At 48.8% G+C, this 23,406-nt stretch overlaps 1 protein-coding gene across 13 annotated transcripts in view; it reads left to right on the top strand.

Annotated features, from left to right (window-relative positions):
• LOC129828560 (mucin-4-like) overlaps positions 1 to 23,406 on the top strand; it is a 162,846-nt gene that overhangs the window by 86,227 nt on the left and 53,213 nt on the right. For 8 of the 13 annotated variants that reach the window (XM_055889589.1, XM_055889597.1, XM_055889596.1 and 5 more), the window contains exons 4-7: positions 11,454 to 11,560; positions 13,591 to 14,672; positions 15,151 to 15,569; positions 17,147 to 17,179. In XM_055889589.1, the coding sequence (XP_055745564.1) occupies positions 11,454 to 11,560; positions 13,591 to 14,672; positions 15,151 to 15,569; positions 17,147 to 17,179 (1,641 nt within the window). The remainder of the gene's footprint in view (positions 1 to 11,453; positions 11,561 to 13,590; positions 14,673 to 15,150; positions 15,570 to 17,146; positions 17,180 to 23,406) is intronic. The other 5 variants (XM_055889593.1, XM_055889588.1, XM_055889592.1 and 2 more) reach the window with 1 other exon arrangement.

Genomic DNA, 23,406 nt, shown 5'->3' with positions numbered 1-23,406 from the left:
TGAATCCTGTTTACTGTGGATTATGGTTACTATGAATCCTGGTTGCTATGGATTATGGTTACTATGAATCCTGGTTACTATGGATTAGGGTTAGTATAGATCCTGGTTACTGTGGATTATGGTTACTATGAATCCTGTTTACTGTGGATTATGGTTACTATGAATCCTGGTTACTGTGGATTATGGTTACTATGAATCCTGTTTACTGTGGATTATGGTTACTATGAATCCTGTTTACTGTGGATTATGGTTACTATGAATCCTGGTTACTGTGGATTATGGTTACTATGAATCCTGGTTACTGTGGATTAGGGTTACTATGAATCCTGTTTACTGTGGATTATGGTTACTATGAATCCTGGTTACTGTGGATTATGGTTACTATGAATCCTGGTTACTGTGGATTAGGGTTACTATGAATCCTGTTTACTGTGGATTATGGTTACTATGAATCCTGGTTACTGTGGATTATGGTTACTATGGATCCTGGTTACTGTGGATTAGGGTTACTATGGATCCTGTTTACTGTGGATTATGGTTACTATGAATCCTGGTTACTGTGGATTATGGTTACTATGGATCCTGTTTACTGTGGATTATGGTTACTATGAATCCTGGTTACTGTGGATTATGGTTACTATGAATCTTGGTTGCTGTGGATTATGGTTACTATGGATCCTGTTTACAGTGGATTATGGTTACTATAGATCCTGGTTGCTGTGGATTATGGTTACCATAGATCCTGGTTACTGTGGATTGTGGTTACTATAGATCCTGTTTACAGTGGATTATGGTTACTGTGGATTATGGTTGTTATGGATCCTATCGATTCTGGTTAGTATGGGTTAGAATGGTTACTATGGATTATGGTTACTATGGATTACGGTTACTATGGATCCTATGGATTATGGTTACCCTGGATTATGTTTAGAATGGTTACTATGGATTATGGTTACAATGGTTACTATGGATTATGGTTACTATGGTTACTATGGATTATGGTTACTATGGATTATAGTTTCTATGGGTCCTATGGATTATGGTTACTATGCATCCTATGGAGTATGTTATTAAGGATAATAGTTGGTATGGGTCCTATGGATTACGGTTACTATGGATCCTATGGAGTATGTTATTAAGGATAATAGTTGGTATGGATCCTATGGATTACGGTTACTATGGATCCTATTGATTATGGTTACTATGGATCCTATGGATTACGGCTACTATGGATCCTATTGATTATGGTTACTATGGATCCTATGGATTATGGTTACTATGGATCCTATGGATTACGGTTACTATGGATCCTATTGATTACGGTTACTATGGATCCTATTCATTATGGTTACTATGGATCCTATGGATTATGGTTACTATGGATCCTATGGATTACGGTTACTATGGATCCTATGGATTACGGTTACTATGGATCCTATTGATTATGGTTACTATGGATCCTATTGATTACGATTACTATGGATCCTATGGATTACGGTTACTATGGATCCTATTGATTATGGTTACTATGGATCCTATGGATTATGGTTACTATGGATCCTATGGATTATGGTTACTATGGATCCTATTCATTATGGTTACTATGGATCCTATGGATTATGTTTGTTTGCCTGTATGCGTGGGATCACACTTTCTATAGGCAGTGCTTCAGATCCTGGGGGAATACCCAGCAATCACTTAATTCCACATGTGTGGTGTGACACCCAAATCCCTGGTTGCAGTGAGCCTAATCCTACTGGCGGAGACGGGGATTACAATGTCACTGTATCTTTCACTGACACTGCACTGGAGCTAAACTGTTCATCTCCAAGATCTGTTCAATTACTACTGAAGGGCAAATAGTATGATGAATTTGGAAGGTAGTTTGACATTTATGTAGCTTGTAAACATACTGACGTAGAGGTCATACCGACATTGAGGTCTTGAGCTTTTTTTTACCCTGCCATCGACTGATGTCTGTAATGACAGCAGGTTGAATTAACAGGGGGTCATATTATCCTGCTGTTGTCTGATTCATGTGTTCCTGTGAGTGTGAGTGTGTGTGTGTGTGTGTGTGTGTGTGTGTGTGTGTGTGTGTGTGTGTGTGTGTGTGTGTGTGTGTGTGTGTGTGTGTGTGTGTGTGTGTGTGTGTGTGTGTGTGTGTGTGTGGTGTGTTTCAGGGTGGTGTGTCTGGACCCTCGTCTGTCTGGCTGGTTGTTATGGATCCATATTCATGATTATTTCATCTCTCTCCTTGCTCACAGTGGGGATTACTGACTTCCCCTGACTCCCCCAGTTCTCCCCCTTAACTGTTCATGTTATCTGATGATTAGCGTGAATGTGTGTGTGTGTGTGTGTGTGTGTGTGTGTGTGTGTGTGTGTGTGTGTGTGTGTGTGTGTGTGTGTGTGTGAGAGTGAGTGTGTGTGTGTGTCAGCCTTGGGGGCTGCAGAGAAAGAAGAAGGAGATGTTTAATTGAACAATGGAGGAAAATAGTCTGATCTGATGCTGTGATGGTAACAGCCAGTCTGATGCTGTGATGGTAACAGCCAGTCTGATGCTGTGATGGTAACAGCCAGTCTGATGCTGTGATGGTAACAGCCAGTCTGATGCTGTGATGGTAACAGCCAGTCTGATGCTGTGATGGTAACAGCCAGTCTGATGCTGTGATGGTAACAGCCAGTCTGATCTGATGCTGTGATGGTAACAGCCAGTCTGATCTGATGCTGTGATGGTAACAACCAGTCTGATGCTGTGATGGTAACAGCCAGTCTGATGCTGTGATGGTAACAGCCAGTCTGATCTGATGCTGTGATGGTAACAGCCAGTCTGATGCTGTGATGGTAACAGCCAGTCTGATCTGATGCTGTGATGGTAACAACCAGTCTGATGCTGTGATGGTAACAGCCAGTCTGATGCTGTGATGGTAACAGCCAGTCTGATCTGATGCTGTGATGGTAACAGCCAGTCTGATGCTGTGATGGTAACAGCCAGTCTGATCTGATGCTGTGATGGTAACAACCAGTCTGATGCTGTGATGGTAACAGCCAGTCTGATCTGATGCTGTGATGGTAACAACCAGTCTGATGCTGTGATGGTAACAGCCAGTCTGATGCTGTGATGGTAACAGCCAGTCTGATCTGATGCTGTGATGGTAACAGCCAGTCTGATGCTGTGATGGTAACAGCCAGTCTGATCTGATGCTGTAATGGTAACAGCCAGTCTGATCTGATGCTGTGATGGTAACAGCCAGTCTGATCTGATGCTGTGATGGTAACAACCAGTCTGATCTGATGCTGTGATGGTAACAGCCAGTCTGATGCTGTGATGGTAACAGCCAGTCTGATCTGATGCTGTGATGGTAACAGCCAGTCTGATCTGATGCTGTGATGGTAACAGCCAGTCTGATGCTGTGATGGTAACAGCCAGTCTGATGCTGTGATGGTAACAGCCAGTCTGATGCTGTGATGGTAACAGCCAGTCTGATGCTGTGATGGTAACAGCCAGTCTGATGCTGTGATGGTAACAGCCAGTCTGATCTGATGCTGTGATGGTAACAGCCAGTCTGATGCTGTGATGGTAACAGCCAGTCTGATGCTGTGATGGTAACAGCCAGTCTGATCTGATGCTGTGATGGTAACAGCCAGTCTGATCTGATGCTGTGATGGTAACAACCAGTCTGATGCTGTGATGGTAACAGCCAGTCTGATCTGATGCTGTGATGGTAACAACCAGTCTGATGCTGTGATGGTAACAGCCAGTCTGATCTGATGCTGTGATGGTAACAGCCAGTCTGATCTGATGCTGTGATGGTAACAGCCAGTCTGATGCTGTGATGGTAACAGCCAGTCTGATCTGATGCTGTGATGGTAACAACCAGTCTGATCTGATGCTGTGATGGTAACAGCCAGTCTGATGCTGTGATGGTAACAGCCAGTCTGATCTGATGCTGTGATGGTAACAGCCAGTCTGATCTGATGCTGTGATGGTAACAGCCAGTCTGATGCTGTGATGGTAACAGCCAGTCTGATGCTGTGATGGTAACAGCCAGTCTGATGCTGTGATGGTAACAGCCAGTCTGATGCTGTGATGGTAACAGCCAGTCTGATCTGATGCTGTGATGGTAACAGCCAGTCTGATGCTGTGATGGTAACAGCCAGTGTGATCTGATGCTGTGATGGTAACAGCCAGTCTGATCTGATGCTGTGATGGTAACAGCCAGTCTGATGCTGTGATGGTAACAGCCAGTCTGATCTGATGCTGTGATGGTAACAACCAGTCTGATGCTGTGATGGTAACAACCAGTCTGATCTGATGCTGTGATGGTAACAGCCAGTCTGATGCTGTGATGGTAACAGCCAGTCTGATCTGATGCTGTGATGGTAACAGCCAGTCTGATGCTGTGATGGTAACAGCCAGTCTGATCTGATGCTGTGATGGTAACAACCAGTCTGATCTGATGCTGTGATGGTAACAGCCAGTCTGATCTGATGCTGTGATGGTAACAGCCAGTCTGATGCTGTGATGGTAACAGCCAGTCTGATGCTGTGATGGTAACAGCCAGTCTGATCTGATGCTGTGATGGTAACAGCCAGTCTGATCTGATGCTGTGATGGTAACAGCCAGTCTGATGCTGTGATGGTAACAGCCAGTCTGATCTGATGCTGTGATGGTAACAGCCAGTCTGATCTGATGCTGTGATGGTAACAACCAGTCTGATCTGAAGCTGTGATGGTAACAGCCAGTCTGATGCTGTGATGGTAACAGCCAGTCTGATGCTGTGATGGTAACAGCCAGTCTGATCTGAAGCTGTGATGGTAACAGCCAGTCTGATGCTGTGATGGTAACAGCCAGTCTGATCTGATGCTGTGATGGTAACAGCCAGTCTGATCTGATGCTGTGATGGTAACAGCCAGTCTGATGCTGTGATGGTAACAGCCAGTCTGATGCTGTGATGGTAACAGCCAGTCTGATCTGATGCTGTGATGGTAACAGCCAGTCTGATCTGATGCTGTGATGGTAACAGCCAGTCTGATGCTGTGATGGTAACAGCCAGTCTGATCTGATGCTGTGATGGTAACAGCCAGTCTGATCTGATGCTGTGATGGTAACAACCAGTCTGATCTGATGCTGTGATGGTAACAGCCAGTCTGATGCTGTGATGGTAACAGCCAGTCTGATCTGATGCTGTGATGGTAACAGCCAGTCTGATCTGATGCTGTGATGGTAACAGCCAGTCTGATGCTGTGATGGTAACAGCCAGTCTGATCTGATGCTGTGATGGTAACAGCCAGTCTGATGCTGTGATGGTAACAGCCAGTCTGATGCTGTGATGGTAACAGCCAGTCTGATCTGATGCTGTGATGGTAACAGCCAGTCTGATCTGATGCTGTGATGGTAACAACCAGTCTGATCTGATGCTGTGATGGTAACAGCCAGTCTGATGCTGTGATGGTAACAGCCAGTCTGATCTGATGCTGTGATGGTAACAGCCAGTCTGATCTGATGCTGTGATGGTAACAGCCAGTCTGATGCTGTGATGGTAACAGCCAGTCTGATGGCTGTGATGGTAACAGCCAGTCTGACTGGCTGTGATGGTAACAGCCAGTCTGATGCTGTGATGGTAACAGCCAGTCTGATCTGATGCTGTGATGGTAACAGCCAGTCTGATCTGATGCTGTGATGGTAACAGCCAGTCTGATCTGATGCTGTGATGGTAACAGCCAGTCTGATGCTGTGATGGTAACAGCCAGTCTGATCTGATGCTGTGATGGTAACAGCCAGTCTGATGCTGTGATGGTAACAGCCAGTCTGATCTGATGCTGTGATGGTAACAGCCAGTCTGATGCTGTGATGGTAACAGCCAGTCTGATCTGATGCTGTGATGGTAACAGCCAGTCTGATCTGATGCTGTGATGGTAACAGCCAGTCTGATCTGATGCTGTGATGGTAACAGCCAGTCTGATGCTGTGATGGTAACAGCCAGTCTGATCTGATGCTGTGATGGTAACAGCCAGTCTGATGCTGTGATGGTAACAGCCAGTCTGATGCTGTGATGGTAACAGCCAGTCTGATCTGATGCTGTGATGGTAACAGCCAGTCTGATCTGATGCTGTGATGGTAACAACCAGTCTGATCTGATGCTGTGATGGTAACAGCCAGTCTGATGCTGTGATGGTAACAGCCAGTCTGATCTGATGCTGTGATGGTAACAGCCAGTCTGATCTGATGCTGTGATGGTAACAGCCAGTCTGATGCTGTGATGGTAACAGCCAGTCTGATCTGATGCTGTGATGGTAACAGCCAGTCTGATGCTGTGATGGTAACAGCCAGTCTGATGCTGTGATGGTAACAGCCAGTCTGATCTGATGCTGTGATGGTAACAGCCAGTCTGATCTGATGCTGTGATGGTAACAGCCAGTCTGATCTGATGCTGTGATGGTAACAGCCAGTCTGATGCTGTGATGGTAACAGCCAGTCTGATGCTGTGATGGTAACAGCCAGTCTGATCTGATGCTGTGATGGTAACAGCCAGTCTGATCTGATGCTGTGATGGTAACAGCCAGTCTGATCTGATGCTGTGATGGTAACAGCCAGTCTGATGCTGTGATGGTAACAGCCAGTCTGATGCTGTGATGGTAACAGCCAGTCTGATCTGATGCTGTGATGGTAACAGCCAGTCTGATCTGATGCTGTGATGGTAACAGCCAGTCTGATGCTGTGATGGTAACAGCCAGTCTGATCTGATGCTGTGATGGTAACAGCCAGTCTGATCTGATGCTGTGATGGTAACAGCCAGTCTGATCTGATGCTGTGATGGTAACAGCCAGTCTGATGCTGTGATGGTAACAGCCAGTCTGATCTGATGCTGTGATGGTAACAGCCAGTCTGATCTGATGCTGTGATGGTAACAGCCAGTCTGATGCTGTGATGGTAACAGCCAGTCTGATCTGATGCTGTGATGGTAACAGCCAGTCTGATCTGATGCTGTGATGGTAACAGCCAGTCTGATGCTGTGATGGTAACAGCCAGTCTGATGCTGTGATGGTAACAGCCAGTCTGATCTGATGCTGTGATGGTAACAGCCAGTCTGATCTGATGCTGTGATGGTAACAGCCAGTCTGATGCTGTGATGGTAACAGCCAGTCTGATCTGATGCTGTGATGGTAACAGCCAGTCTGATCTGATGCTGTGATGGTAACAGCCAGTCTGATCTGATGCTGTGATGGTAACAGCCAGTCTGATGCTGTGATGGTAACAGCCAGTCTGATCTGATGCTGTGATGGTAACAGCCAGTCTGATCTGATGCTGTGATGGTAACAGCCAGTCTGATGCTGTGATGGTAACAGCCAGTCTGATCTGATGCTGTGATGGTAACAGCCAGTCTGATGCTGTGATGGTAACAGCCAGTCTGATCTGATGCTGTGATGGTAACAGCCAGTCTGATCTGATGCTGTGATGGTAACAACCAGTCTGATCTGATGCTGTGATGGTAACAGCCAGTCTGATGCTGTGATGGTAACAGCCAGTCTGATGCTGTGATGGTAACAGCCAGTCTGATCTGATGCTGTGATGGTAACAACCAGTCTGATCTGATGCTGTGATGGTAACAGCCAGTCTGATCTGATGCTGTGATGGTAACAGCCAGTCTGATGCTGTGATGGTAACAGCCAGTCTGATGCTGTGATGGTAACAGCCAGTCTGATGCTGTGATGGTAACAACCAGTCTGATCTGATGCTGTGATGGTAACAGCCAGTCTGATCTGATGCTGTGATGGAAACAATCAGAGGCAGCTGTCTATCGTTGTCTCTGATTGGGGATCATACTTAGGCAGCCCTTTTTTCCACCTTAGATTGTGGGATCTTGTTTGTGTGTAGTTGCTTTCTGCACTGCATGTGTTTTTACATTCGTTTTTGTATATGTATATTTTTTTAGGTGTCATTTAAAATAAAGTAAAATGTATGGCCTCCCACGCTGCACCTTGGTCCAATCCATCCGTAGACGAACGTGACATGAACTACATATTTATTCACTGGATGGTTCTCCGATCGATCAGGATCCCGACTACAAATATCCGGGTATCTGGATTGACAAAAACGTAATGTTTAAAAAACATATGGATGAGCTAGTTAAAACCTCATTAGGATAGGGGGTGCTGTTGTCACTTTTTCTGGAAATCGTGTAATTTTTAAACGGCTTCCTACTCAATTCTTGCTCGTACAATATGCATATTATTATTATTATTGGATAGAAAACACTCTCTAGTTTCTATAGCAGTTGAAATTTTGTCTCTGAGTGGAACAGAACTCATTCTACAGAACTTTCCCTGACATGGAGTCAGATTTCAGACATCTTGGCCCCTGATCTGGAGTCAGTTTAAAGGTCCCTGTGAATGCTATGAGGATGCAAACACTGCTTACGTCTTCCCCTGAATGTCTTTACGTGATGACGCTTTGAATGGAGTCGATTGCGCAATCACAGCCTCTATAAAACGGAACAACGTGTAGGTAGTAACTCTTTTCCAGCTGCGCCGGACGCACGGTGGACACCGACCTGCTCTTTTTCCAAGCATTAGTGTAGCCAGTAATATTTCTCCGGTCATGTTTTTACTTGTAATAGGTGTTAAAGACATCATAAGGTAGTTAATTTAAACCGTTTTATAGCAATTTATATCCGTTTAGTGCGATTTTGGGACATTTCTTTCTGAGACACTTTGAACTTCTGGGCACGTTTCCAGTTCATGCCGAACGCAGTGGGCATTTCCACATGGATAGAGGACAGCTTTCGGCCAAAAGACGATTAGACCCAAGAAAGGATTCATTGCCCAAGATTCTGATGGAAGAACAGCTCAAAGTAAGAACAATTTATTATGATAAATCGTGTTTCTGTCGAAAAATGTTAATCGCTTATGCCGCCATTTTGTTAGATGTAGCTTCGCTTGGCGCAAACTGTATTGAAAAGTAAGGATAATTTAAAAAATGTAAATCAGCGATTGTATTAAGAATTAAATTGTCTATCAATCGCTGTCCACCCTATATTTTTTAGTCACGTTTATGAGTATTTATGTATACGACTAGATCACTGTCTATTATGTCGCACGACATTTTCTGACCAGCTGGGCAACTTTTGTCATTGTCTAACCATGATTTTGGTGGCTAAATATGCACATTTTCGAACAAACTCTATATGTATGTTGTAATATGATGTTACAGGAGTGTCATCTGAAGAATTCTGAGAAGGTTAGTTAAAAAAATTAATATATTTTGGCGATGTTGACGTTATCGCTCTCTTTGGCTAGAATCAATGCTCTGGTAACGTTTGCATATGTGGTATGCTAATATAACGATTTATTGTGTTTTCGCTGTAAGACACTTAGAAAATCTGAAATATTGTCTGTATTCACAGGATCTGTTTCTTTCGATTAGTGTATGCTGTGTATTTTTACGAAATGTTTTATGATTAGTAATTAGGTAATACACGTTGCTCTATGTATTTATTCTAGTCGAGTTGTGACGGTGGATGCAATTGTAAACTATGATTTATACCTGAAATATGCACATTTTTCTAACAAAACCTATCCTATACCATAAATATGTTATCAGACTGTCATCTGATGAGTTTTTTTCTTGGTTAGTGGCTATCAATATCTTTATTTGGCCGAATTGGTGATAGCTAGTGGTGTTGGTGGACAAAGAAAAAATGGTGTCTTTTGCTAAGGTGTTTAGCTAATAGATTTACATATTGTGTCTTCCCTGTAAAACATTTTAAAAATCGGACATGTTGGCTGGATTCACACGATCTGTATCTTTCATTAGCTGTATTGGACTTGTTAATGTGTGAAAGTTAAATATTAAAAAAAATTTTTTTTATTAATTTCGCGCTCTGCCTTTTCAGTGGAATGTGGGAGGAGTGGCGCTAGCGGCACCCCGGGGCTAGACAGGTTAAAAAGATAAGACTTAAAGTGGACTTCTTTTTCAGAAATAGATCTTGCCTCTCCCTAAACTGCAGGAAGTAGATTGTACAGTCAACTTTCCTGCCAGTTCTTGATTATTGTGACACCATTTCCCAGAATGCAGCAGCCACTACTCTTAAAACTTGGTATGCCGTCTACCATAGCGCCATTCGTTTTATCACAGGTGACAGTTTTAATACTCATCGCTGAATCCTGTATCAAAAGGTTGGCTGGGTCCATGTAGATCAATTCATTATTCCCTTTTGTTTACAAAGTCCTACGACACAAAGCTTCCAATTTACCAAACTTCATTGCTAACGTATAAAATAATGAGATACTGAAGACGTTCACAGGATTGGTTAACTCTTCTGATCCCTCGGATCTCCACGGAATTAAGTAAATCCGCTTTTAGTTTTTTACGCTCCAAATGTTTGGAATGACGTACAACATTCGTTCCATTTGGTTTCCCAGGTGGCACTGGGGCAGTTTAAAGCCCCGATGACGAATGAGTTCACTGAGGTGTGCAATTGTTCTGATTGATTGATTGATTTAGGGACTAGTTTCTGATGCTGGGATGTTGGTGATGTTCTGGTGTATAATACTCTGATGCTGGGATGTTGGTGATGTTCTGGTGTATAATACTCTGATGCTGGGATGTTGGTGATGTTCTGGTGTATCGTATTGTTATTGGCTCTGATCAATGTTTTATATCTTCTGCTTTGTGGACTCATCGTACCAGTGAAAATGAGACTCTTTCCCTTCACACCATGGTCCCTATGAGGTCTACGGTGATACTGCGTCTCTGTCTCTCTCTCTCTCTCTCTCTCTCTCTCTCTCTCTCTCTCTCTCTCTCTCTCTGTCTCTCTGTCTCTCTGTCTCTCTGTCTCTCTGTCTCTCTCTCTCTCTCTCTCTCTCTCTCTCTCTCTCTCTCTCTCTCTCTCTCTCTCTCTCTCTCTCTCTGTCTCTCTCTCTGTCTCTCTCTCTGTCCTCTCTCTCTCTCTCCCTCTCTCTCTCTCTCTCTCTCTCTCTCTCTCTCTCTCTCTCTCTCTCTCTCTCTCTCTCTCTCTCTCTCTCTGTCTCTCTCTCTCTCTCTCTCCTTCTCTCTCACTCTCTCTCTCTGTCTCTCTCTCTGTCTCTCTCTCTGTCTCTCTCTCTCTCTCTCGCTCTCTGTCTCTCTCTCTGTCTCTGTCTCTCTCTCTCTCTCTGTCTCACTCTCTGTCTCTCTCTCTGTCTCTCTCCCTCTCGCTCTCTCTCTGTCTCTCTCTCTCTGTCTCTCTCTCTCTCTCTCTGTCTCTCTCTCTCTCTCTGTCTCTCTCTCTCCCTGTCTCTCTCTGTCTCTCTCTCTGTCTCTCTCTCTGTCTCTCTCTCTCTCGCTCTCTCTCTCTCTCTGGCTCTCTCTCTCTCTCTCTCTCTCTCTCTCTCTCTGTCTCTCTCTCTCTCTACACCATGGTCCCTATGAGGTCTACAGTGATACTGAGTCTCTCTCTCTCTCTGTCCTATAGGAGCTCAGACTCAGACGGAGCGTTCGAGACGCCAGAGTCGACCACCCCGGTCAAGTCTCCCACGGAGACAGACCCTCATGCCCAGCTGCTGACCTTGGAAGACACCGGTGAGAGAGACTCGTGCACATTCACAGAGAGACAGAGATTTAGAACGCCCTCTACTGGTGACTACTGGTACTTCAAACAAAGAGGTTTTCTCTGTTCAGTCAGTCAGACCAGCATCACTGAGCTGCTAAAGGATATAAACAGGTCTTATCTATGCAGAAATGCTTCAGCCATCCATCACAGTATTCATTTGTGTTTTACTGATTGGACGGCTGGGAGGTTGTGATGAAATATTCAGAGCTCATTCATCAATTTAATTAGTCTTAAAACCAGTCAGCCTTCACCATCATCTCTATCTCTCTCTCTCAATTCAATTCAATTTTAGGGATTTATTGGCATGGGAAATATATGTTTACATTGCCAAGGCAAGTGAAATATATAATAAACAAATGTACAAATGTACATTACACCTACAAAAATTCCAAAAGAATAAAAGACTTTTCAAATGTCATATTATGTATATACACTGCTCAAAAAAATAAAGGGAACACTTAAACAACACAATGTAACTTCAAGTCAATCACACTTCTGTGAAATCAAACTGTCCACTTAGGAAGCAACACTGATTGACAATAAATTTCACATGCTGTTATGCAAATGGAATAGACAAAAGGTGGAAATTATAGGCAATTAGCAAGACACCCCCCAAAACAGGAGTGATTCTGCAGGTGGTGACCACAGACCACTTCTCAGTTCCTATGCTTCCTGGCTGATGTTTTGGTCACTTTTGAATGCTGGCGGTGCTCTCACTCTAGTGGTAGCATGAGACGGAGTCTACAACCCACACAAGTGGCTCAGGTAGTGCAGTTCATCCAGGATGGCACATCAATGCGAACTGTGGCAAAAAGGTTTTTGTGTCTTTTAGCGTAGTGTCCAGAGCATGCAGGCGCTACCAGGAGACAGGCCAGTACATCAGGAGACGTGGAGGAGGCCGTAGGAGGGCAACAACCCAGCAGCAGGACCGCTACCTCCGCCTTTGTGCAAGGAGGTGCACTGCCAGCGCCCTGCAAAATGACCTCCAGCAGGCCACAAATATGCATGTGTCTGCTCAAAGGGGGTCAGAAACAGACTCCATGAGGGTGGTATGAGGGCCCGACGTCCACAGGTGGGGGTTGTGCTTAAAACTCCTGTTTTGGGGGGGGTCTTGCTAATTGCCTATAATTTCCACCTTTTGTCTATTCCATTTGCACAACAGCATGTGAAATTTATTGTCAATCAGTGTTGCTTCCTAAGTGGACAGTTTGATTTCACAGAAGTGTGATTGACTTGGAGTTACATTGTGTTGTTTAAGTGTTCCCTTTATTTTTTTGAGCAGTGTATATACATATATACAGCGTTGTACAGTCGCTCTCTCTCTCTCAATAACATTTTAGGGCTTTATTGTCATGGAAACATGTTTCTCTCTCTCTCAATAACATTTTAGGGCTTTATTGTCATGGAAACATGTTTCTCTCTCTCTCAATAACATTTTAGGGCTTTATTGTCATGGAAACATGTTTCTCTCTCTCTCAATAACATTTTAGGGCTTTATTGTCATGGAAACATGTTTCTCTCTCTCTCAATAACATTTTAGGGCTTTATTGTCATGGAAACATGTTTCCCTCTCTCTCAATAACATTTTAGGGCTTTATTGTCATGGAAACATGTTTCTCTCTCTCTCAATAACATTTTAGGGCTTTATTGTCATGGAAACATGTTTCTCTCTCTCTCAATAACATTTTAGGGCTTTATTGTCATGGAAACAACATGTTTCCCTCTCTCTCAATAACATTTTAGGGCTTTATTGTCATGGAAACATGTTTCCCTCTCTCTCAATAACATTTTAGGGCTTTATTGTCATGGAAACATGTTTCCCTCTCTCTCAATAACATTTTAGGGCTTTATTGTCATGGAAACATGTTTCCCTCTCTCTCACACAAATACAACTAACAAGCATCAGAAGAATGTAATTTCTCTCTCTCATTCAACCACCATAAAGGGATTGTGTCATGACTCTATAATACCTATCATATACATGTCTCTGTTCCTCCAGGTCTTGGCTGTGACTCTGAGGCAGACGGTGAACCCGGGTCAGAGGCTAAAGGTCACCATGGTAGCTCCCTGTCCATAGTCTTTGACGAGGACAAGCCCATAGCTGCTAGCGGAGCCTATAACTTAGACCAGCTCATTGCTGCTGCTGCTGCTGCTGCTGAGGCCCAGAGCCGATCAACTCTAACCCGCTCTCTGAGCCTCCAGGCTGGGGAGCTAGACGGCTCCGACCCTCTAGACGGCGGAGGATCCTCCATCTCAATCGGAGACTCCCGTCCCTTAGCTGAGGCCTTTAGTGTTGACAGTGGTACTGAGAGTGCTCCAGGGACTCTCCGCAGACCCTCCAAGAAGGGGCCTCTCCGCCCAGGCGGCTCCCTGAAAAAGAAGCCTCTCGCCACGCAGAGCTCTAACCTAGAGAGCCCCCAACCTCCGTCATCCGGAACCACACCGGAGCTGGAGAACAGTGCCGAGCCCACCAGAGCAGCCAGCCCCCTATTGGGCTCTGAGGATCCGGAAGTAGGAGGAGCCACAGTAGACTCTGCCCCTGGTCCTACCTCGGCCACGCCCAGTACAGGAGGCACGCTCTGCAGAACAGGGAAGCCATGTGTGGAAAGCTCCGCCTCGCTCATTGAAGAGACCAATCACATTAGCCCGGAGACAGATAATCAACTAATCCTGGCCCCTACTTCTATTCTGACCCCGACCCCAGCTATCTCTATACCCAACCGACAGGAGGACACCCCCATCTCCGTGCCGGAGGCCCCCCAAGGCAGCGAAGGCTCTCCCCTCAGTGGGACCTACAAATGGGACCCAGACAACTTTGAAGACATCGACCCGTTCAACAACGGAGGGAGTAAAGTCGCTAACTCCCCGCCGTTGGGTAAGAAAGGAGCCGTGCTGTCCGTTGCCCCTGTCTCTAACCCCCCAGAGCGCCCTAACGCCGAGCCAGCCCTTCCCTCAACCAGCCCCCCGATTCGGACCTCAGGGGCGGTCAGGCTGGAGTTTGACTATTCTGAGGAGACCCTCGAGGAGCCTCCCAAGGCCTCTCCACCACCCAAGAAAATGGGGAGAAAAACAGGCTCCAAGGTTAGTCTGTCACAGGGTTGCAAAATTCTGTTAACTTTCCCCAAATTCCTGATCTCCCAGAAACCCCAGTTGGATTCCAGGAATTTTGCAACTCTAGTCTGTCATCAAGTTTGGTGCTCTCCTTGGTTAGTCTGTCTATATGATTTATCTGTACGTTTTATAGTCTGTCATCATGTTTATAGTGCTCTCCTTGGTTAGTCCGTCTATATGATTTATCTGTACGTTTTATAGTCTGTCATCATGTTTATAGTGCTCTCCTTGGTTAGTCCGTCTATATGATTTATCTGTACGTTTTATAGTCTGTCATCATGTTTATAGTGCTCTCCTTGGTTAGTCCGTCTATAGGTTTTATCTGTAAGTTTTATGTTTGATTTTTATTTTACTGATTAAATTGCTGACTACGTAAAGTTACTTTGGAGTGTTTTGAAAATTAATAAACTGTATCATTCTTCATATTATGTATTATTATTATTTTCAGATGCCTCTAAGGAAGCCCAGAATGGGTCTGAAGAAGGCAGTCCAGCCCCCATCTGAACCCCTAGCCAACACCCCAGTCCCCGATGACATTCCCGTCTCTAAGGCCTCCTATGACTTTGACCCGGCCCAGTGGGACGACCCAAACTTCAACCCGTTCGGCTCTAACAGCGGGATCCCCGTCTCTCCCGAGCTGAACAAACCCTCCTATAGCTTTGACTCTGACACCTTCAACGAGTCAGCTGTTAACACCTTCAAGGGTTCGTCCAATAGGACGGCTGCGTTTCCACCCAAGGCTGCCTCTGGCTCCGCCTCTTTCGAGGTGTCGGCCAATGACGACGAGGTTGATAACGATGACGTTAGGGAGCTGGAGGACCACAATCAGAACAAACCGGCCAAGCCCAAGAAGAAACCGATCAAATCGTAAGTTTTAATCCCATTGCATTATTAGGTGATTATAAGGCACTTTCACGTTACCAGTTGTTTCTGTGTTTCTGTTTGTGTGTGTAGTACTGAATCCTTTTAGCTGTTAAGGTGTGTGTGTGTGTGTGTGTGTGTGTGTGTGTGTGTGTGTGTGTTTTGTTGTCTCTCTGTCTGTGCCACCTGTCTCTCCGTCACCTGTCTGTCTCTCTGTCACCTGTCTGTCCTTCTGTCACATGTCTGTCTCTCTGTCTCCTGTCTGTCCATCTCTGTCTCCTGTCTGTCCCTCTGTCACCTGTCTGTCCCTCTGTCTCCTGTCTGTCTCTCTGTCTCCTGTCTGTCTCCTGTCTGTCTCTCTGTCTCCTGTCTGTCTCCTGTCACCTGTCTGTCTCTCTGTCACCTGTCTGTCCTTCTGTCACATGTCTGTCTCTCTGTCTCCTGTCTGTCTCCTGTCTGTCTCTCTGTCTCCTGTCTGTCTCCTGTCACCTGTCTGTCTCTCTGTCACCTGTCTGTCTCTCTGTCACCTGTCTGTCCCTCTGTCTCCTGTCTGTCTCTCTGTCACCTGTCTGTTTCTCTGTCTCTCTGTCTCCTGTCTGTCTCTCTGTCTCCTGTCTGTCTCTCTGTCTCCTGTCTGTCTCTCTGTCTCCTGTCTGTCTCTCTGTCACCTGTCTGTCTCTGTCTCATGTCTGTCTCTGTCTCATGTCTGTCTCTCTGTCTCCTGTCTGTCTCTCTGTCACCTGTCTGTCTCTCTGTCACCTGTCTGTCTCTCTGTCACCTGCCTGTCTCTCTGTCTCCTGTCTGTCTCTCTGTCACCTGTCTGTCTCTCTGTCTCATGTCTGTCTCTCTGTCACCTGCCTGTCTCTCTGTCTCCTGTCTGTCTCTCTGTCACCTGTCTGTCTCTCTGTCTCATGTCTGTCTCTCTGTCACCTGCCTGTCTCTCTGTCTCCTGTCTGTCTCTCTGTCACCTGTCTGTCTCTCTGTCTCATGTCTGTCTCTCTGTCACCTGTCTGTCTCTCTGTCTCATGTCTGTCTCTCTGTCACCTGTCTGTCTCTCTGTCTCATGTCTGTCTCTCTGTCACCTGTCTGTCTCTCTGTCTCCTGTCTGTCTCTCTGTCACCTGTCTGTCTCTCTGTCTCATGTCTGTCTCTCTGTCACCTGTCTGTCTCTGTCTCATGTCTGTTTCTCTGTCTCCTGTCTGTCTCGCTGTATCCTGTCTGTCTCTCTGTCACCTGTCTGTCTCTCTGTCTCATGTCTGTCTCTCTGTCACATCTCTGTCTCCTGTCTGTCTCTCTGTCACCTGTCTGCCTCTGCCACCTGTCTGTCTCTCTGTCACCTGTCTGCCTCTCTGCCACCTGTCTATCTCTCTGTCACCTGTCTGCCTCTCTGCCACCTGTCTGCCTCTCTGCCACCTGTCTGTCTCTCTGTCACCTGTCTGTCTCTCTGTCACCTGTCTGTCTCTCTGTCTCCTCTCTGTCTCCTGTCTATCTCTCTGTCACCTGTCTGCCTCTCTGTCACCTGTCTGTCTCTCTGTCTCCTGTCTGTCTCTCTGTCACCTGTCTGTGTGTTCTCGTATGCCACAGGAAGGCGAAGGGTTCCTCTCTGTGTTGTCTGTTGTAAGTACAGTAATGTCAGCAGGACTGTTTTGACCTCTAACTGTAGATGTGATATTCCCTTTTTTCTAAACTCTCAGAGTGAGCATGTTACCCCGTCGTGCTCCTCCCCGTCGTGCTCCTCCCCGTCCCGCTCCTCCCCGTCCCGCTCCTCCCCGTCGTGCTCCTCCCCGTCGTGCTCCTCCCCGTCGTGCTCCTCCCCGCCGTGCTCCTCCCCGTCGTGCTCCTCCCCGCCGTGCTCCTCCCCGTCCTTCTCCTCCCCGTCGTGCTCCTCCCCGTCGTGCTCCTCCCCGCCGTTCTCCTCCCCGCCGTGCTCCTCCCCGTCCTCCCCGTCCTTCTCCTCCCCGCCGTGCTCCTCCCCGCCGTGCTCCTGCCCGCCGTGCTCCTCCCCGTCGTGCTCCTCCCCGTCCTCCCCGTCCTTCTCCTCCCCGCCGTGCTCCTCCCCGTCGTGCTCCTCCCCGTCGTGCTCCTCCCCGTCGTGCTCCTCCCCGTCGTGCTCCTCCCCGTCGTGCTCCTCCCCGCCGTGCTCCTCCCCGTCGTGCTCCTCCCCGTCGTGCTCCTCCCCGTCGTGCTCCTCCCCGTCGTGCTCCTCCCCGTCTTGCTCCTCCCCGTCGTGCTCCTCCCCATCGGGAGTCGTGCTCCTCCCCGTCGTGCTCCTCCCCGTCGTGCTCCTCCCCATCGGGAGTCGTGCTCCTCCCCGTCCCACTCCTCCCCGTCGTGCTCCTCCCCGTCGTGCTCCTCCCCGTCTCGCTCCTCCCCGTCGTGCTCCTCCCCGTCGTGCTCCTCCCCGTCGTGCTCCTCACCGTCGTGCTCCTCCCCATCGGGAGTCGTGCTCCTCCCCGTCATGCTCCTCCCCGTCTTGCTCCTCCCCGTCTTGCTCCTCCCCGTCTTGCTCCTCCCCGTCGTGCTCCTCCCCATCGGGAGTCGTGCTCCTCCCCGTCCCACTCCTCCCCGTCGTGCTCCTCCCCGTCGTGCTCCTCCCCGTCGTGCTCCTCCCCGTCGTGCTCCTCCCCATCGGGAGTCGTGCTCCTCCCCGTTGTGCTCCTCCCCGTCTTGCTCCTCCCCGTCGTGCTCCTCCCCATCGGGAGTCGTGCTCCTCCCCGTCATGCTCCTCCCCGTCATTCTCCTCCCCGTCTTGCTCCTCCCCGTCTTGCTCCTCCCCGTCTTGCTCCTCCCCGTCGTGCTCCTCCCCGTCGTGCTCCTCCCCATCGGGAGTTGTGCTCCTCCCCGTCCCACTCCTCCCCGTCGTGCTCCTCCCCGTCTTGCTCCTCCCCGTCTTGCTCCTCCCCGTCGTGCTCCTCCCCATCGGGAGTCGTGCTCCTCCCCGTCTTGCTCCTCCCCGTCGTGCTCCTCCCCATCGGGAGTCGTGCTCCTCCCCGTCCTTCTCCTCCCCGCCGTGCTCCTCCCCGCCGTGCTCCTCCCCGCCGTGCTCCTCCCCGTCGTGCTCCTCCCCGTCCTCCCCGTCCTTCTCCTCCCCGCCGTGCTCCTCCCCGTCGTGCTCCTCCCCGTCGTGCTCCTCCCCGTCGTGCTCCTCCCCGTCGTGCTCCTCCCCGTCGTGCTCCTCCCCGTCGTGCTCCTCCCCGCCGTGCTCCTCCCCGTCGTGCTCCTCCCCGTCGTGCTCCTCCCCGTCGTGCTCCTCCCCGTCGTGCTCCTCCCCGTCGTGCTCCTCCCCATCGGGAGTCGTGCTCCTCCCCGTCCCACTCCTCCCCGTCGTGCTCCTCCCCGTCGTGCTCCTCCCCGTCTCGCTCCTCCCCGTCGTGCTCCTCCCCGTCGTGCTCCTCTCCGTCGTGCTCCTCACCGTCGTGCTCCTCCCCATCGGGAGTCGTGCTCCTCCCCGTCATGCTCCTCCCCGTCTTGCTCCTCCCCGTCTTGCTCCTCCCCGTCTTGCTCCTCCCCGTCGTGCTCCTCCCCATCGGGAGTCGTGCTCCTCCCCGTCCCACTCCTCCCCGTCGTGCTCCTCCCCGTCGTGCTCCTCCCCGTCGTGCTCCTCCCCGTCGTGCTCCTCCCCATCGGGAGTCGTGCTCCTCCCCGTTGTGCTCCTCCCCGTCTTGCTCCTCCCCGTCGTGCTCCTCCCCATCGGGAGTCGTGCTCCTCCCCGTCATGCTCCTCCCCGTCATGCTCCTCCCCGTCTTGCTCCTCCCCGTCTTGCTCCTCCCCGTCTTGCTCCTCCCCGTCTTGCTCCTCCCCGTCGTGCTCCTCCCCATCGGGAGTTGTGCTCCTCCCCGTCCCACTCCTCCCCGTCGTGCTCCTCGCCGTCTTGCTCCTCCCCGTCTTGCTCCTCCCCGTCGTGCTCCTCCCCATCGGGAGTCGTGCTCCTCCCCGTCTTGCTCCTCCCCGTCGTGCTCCTCCCCATCGGGAGTCGTGCTCCTCCCCGTCGTGCTCCTCCCCGTCTTGCTCCTCCCCGTCGTGCTCCTCCCCATCGGGAGTCGTGCTCCTCCCCGTCATGCTCCTCCCCGTCTTGCTCCTCCCCGTCGTGCTCCTCCCCATCGGGAGTTGTGCTCCTCCCCGTCCCGCTCCTCCCCGTCGTACTCCTCCCCATCGTGCTCCTCCCCATCGGGAGTTGTGCTCCTCCCCGACCCGCTCCTCCCCGTCGTGCTCCTCCCCGTCCCACTCCTCCCCGTCCCGCTCCTCCCCGTCGTGCTCCTCCCCGTCGTGCTCCTCCCCGTCGTGCTCCTCCCCATCGTGCTCCTCCCCGTCGTGCTCCTCCCCGCCGTGCTCCTCACTGTCGTGCTCCTCCCCATCGGGAGTTGTGCTCCTCCCCGTCCCGCTCCTCCCCGTCCCGCTCCTCCCAGTCCCGCTCCTCCCCGTTGTGCTCCTCCCCGTCGTGCTCCTCCCCATCGGGAGTTGTGCTCCTCCCCGTCCCGCTCCTCCCCGCTGTGCTCCTCACCGTCGTGCTCCTCCCCGTCTTGCTCCTCCCCGTCGTGCTCCTCCCCGTCGTAATCCTCTCTGTCGTGCTCCTCCCCATCGGGAGTCGTGCTCCTCCCCGTCGTGCTCCTCCCCATCGGGAGTCGTGCTCCTCCCCGTCGTGCTTCTCTCCGTCGTGCTCCTCCCCATCGGGAGTCGTGCTCCTCCCCGTCGTGCTCCTCCCCGTCGTGCTCCTCCCCATCGGGAGTCGTGCTCCTCCCCGTCGTGCTCCTCCTCATCGGGAGTCGTGCTCCTCCCCGTCGTGTTCCTCCCCGTCGTGCTCCTCCCCGTCGTGCTCCTCCCCGTCGTGCTCCTCCCCGCCCCGCTCCTCCCCGTCTTGCTCCTCCCTGTCGTGCTCTTCCCCATCGGGAGTCGTTCTCCTCCCCGTCCCGCTCCTCCCCGTCGTGCTCCTCCCCGCCGTGCTCCTCCCCGTCGTGCTCCTCTCCTTCTAACTTTCCCCAAATTCACAGGTTCTCCTGAAATTCTGGGAATCTTCCCAACCAGGATTTCTGGAAAACCTGGGAAATGTTGCAACACTGTCTTCCTCCTTATTAACACACCAGTAACATAAAGACAACCAATTAGAGAGACTCTACCACGCCCATCAACCAATAAGACAAGCTCTACCATAAAAAAACAACCAATCAGAGAAGCTCTACCAGGCCCATCAACCAATCAGACAAGCTCTACCATAAAAAACAACCAATCAGAGAAGATTCTACCAGGCCCATCAACCAATCAGACAAGCTCTACCATAAAAACCCAACCAATTAGAGAAGCTCTACCAGGCCCATCTACCAATCAGACAAGCTCTACCATGCAAAACCAACCAATCAGAGAAGCTCTACCAGGCCCATTTTCTTCAATGAGCATCCTGCCATTTAAAAATGTAACCTGTCTTCTCCAAGGTATAGAGACCATTCACACGGTAGTAGCTCCTTTATTGATGAGCAACAGAGGTTAGTCGTGGGTTTAGGCGAGGGTGGTCACACTAAGGTGCAGTATGATTTGGGTTTAGGCGAGGGTGGTCACACTAAGGTGCAGTATGATTTGGGTTTAGGCGAGGGTGGTCACACTAAGGTGCAGTATGATTTGGGTTTAGGCGAGGGTGGTCACACTAAGGTGCAGTATGATTTGGGTTTAGGCGAGGGTGGTCACACTAAGGTGCAGTATATTTGGGTTTAGACGAGGGTGGTCACACTAAGGTGCAGTATATTTGGGTTTAGACGAGGGTGGTCACTAAGGTGCAGTATATTTGGGTTTAGGCGAGGGTGGTCACACTAAGGTACTTAGATATTTGGGTTTAGGCGAGGGTGGTCACACTACCCGTATTGTGGAAAGGAAACATGAAGCAAAATTCATTTCTGGAAGAAAACCTAATGTTGGAAACTGTAAGGGCTGTCGTTCTCCTCTTCCTCGGATGAGGAGAGGAGAGAAGGATCATCAGACCAAAATGCAGCATTCGGGAAATAAGCCATCTTTTATTGACACGATGATGGCAACACGAAAAACAAAACACTTTCAAAATACAAAACAAGAAAACGACGTAGACGAAAAACCTGAACATGAACTTACATAACTAACGTAAAACTCACGGACAGGAACAGACTACATCAAAACGAAACGAACAACCGAACAGTCCCGTATGGTGCAAACATAACACAGATACGGAAGACAATCACCCACAAACAAACAGTGAGAATGCCCTACCTAAATATGACTCTTAATTAGAGGAAAACGCAAACCACCTGCCTCCAATTAAGAGCCATACCAGGCAACCCAAAACCAACATAGAAACAGAAAACATAGACTGCCCACCCAAAACACACGCCCTGACCATAAACACATACAAAAACAACATAAAACAGGTCAGGACCGTTACAGAAACACCCAGATTCTCATGTGTTTCTTTTTAAAGCTACAGCACACAATGGGCCCGGTTCGCTTTGCATGACCCAGGGCCACGGTGACCCGGTGCCACGGTGACCCGGTGCCACGGTGACCCGGTGACCCGGTGCCTCGGTTGGACTAATCGGCACAGAGCCATGAAAAAACAAACTCGCTTAATATTTGACAAAAGTAGGTTTGAAAGGACTATAGAGTGAAATCTGCTTCAGGAAAATCTGGTATATTAGTTTCGTAATACTGGTATCATGACAGCATTAGTTTGGACTATTCATCTCATATCGCTAACACGCTAACACGCTAACATGCTGACATGCTAACATGCTAACACGCTAACACGCTAACACGCTAACATGCTAACACGCTAACACGCTAACATGCTAACACGCTAACATGCTAACATGCTAACTTAGGCAAAGAATTAACATTCTGTTGCCTGATGCAGCCTTTCCATGCATTTGATTTATTTCAGAACTAGGACCTGATTCAACTCGTCAACTAATCCTCAAGCTCCTGACTACTTGAATCAGTTTTGCTAGTTCAGGGCTAAAATTAAATAGTGAAACATCTGGGGGGGGGGGGGGGGTTGTAATGTCTGGGGGTCCCTGAGGAGAGGTTTGGGAACCCCAGACTAATGTAGACCATCAATGTGAATCATGACAGCAAATGTTGAGGCAGAAATTGACTTCCAACCTACTGTAATTCTAGTCAAATTAACGCAATGTACGCTAACTAAACTAGCGACGCAAAATCCTGAAACACGTATTTTCAGTTGAATCCCAACAACATGCACATGGACATCATTGCTTTGTCATTATCCCCCTTGTGTTGTGAATGACTACTTACTGAGCTCAACATACGCAATAGGAGGGAGAAAATATACCTCTTGTTGTTTAAAAGACAATAGCGTTGATGTATTGATTACGGTTTGACTTATTTATGGAGCGGTTATTGATGAAGTCTCTGCCAGCGATGCTCTGATCCGCTCACATCTCTCTCTCTCCTTCCTCTTCTTTTCTCCTTCCTCTTCTTCTCTCCTTCCTCTTCTTCTCTCCTTCCTCTTCTTTTCTCCTTCCTCTTCTTCTCTCCTTCCTCTTCTTTTCTCCTTCCTCTTCTTCTCTCCTTCCTCTTCTTTTCTCCTTCCTCTTCTTTTCTCCTTCCTCTTCTTCTCTCCTTCCTCTTCTTCTCTCCTTCCTCTTCTTTTCTCCTTCCTCTTCTTTTCTCCTTCCTCTTCTTCTCTCCTTCCTCTTCTTTTCTCCTTCCTCTTCTTCTCTCCTTCCTCTTCTTCTCTCCTTCCTCTTCTTTTCTCCTTCCTCTTCTTCTCTCCTTCCTCTTCTTTTCTCCTTCCTCTTCTTCTCTCCTTCCTCTTCTTTTCTCCTTCCTCTTCTTCTCTCCTTCCTCTTCTTCTCTCCTTCCTCTTC

Source organism: Salvelinus fontinalis, chromosome 30, assembly GCF_029448725.1.
Source record: "Salvelinus fontinalis isolate EN_2023a chromosome 30, ASM2944872v1, whole genome shotgun sequence".
Classification (NCBI taxonomy): Eukaryota; Metazoa; Chordata; class Actinopteri; order Salmoniformes; family Salmonidae; genus Salvelinus; species Salvelinus fontinalis.
This window is presented reverse-complemented; position numbering and strand designations above follow the sequence as displayed.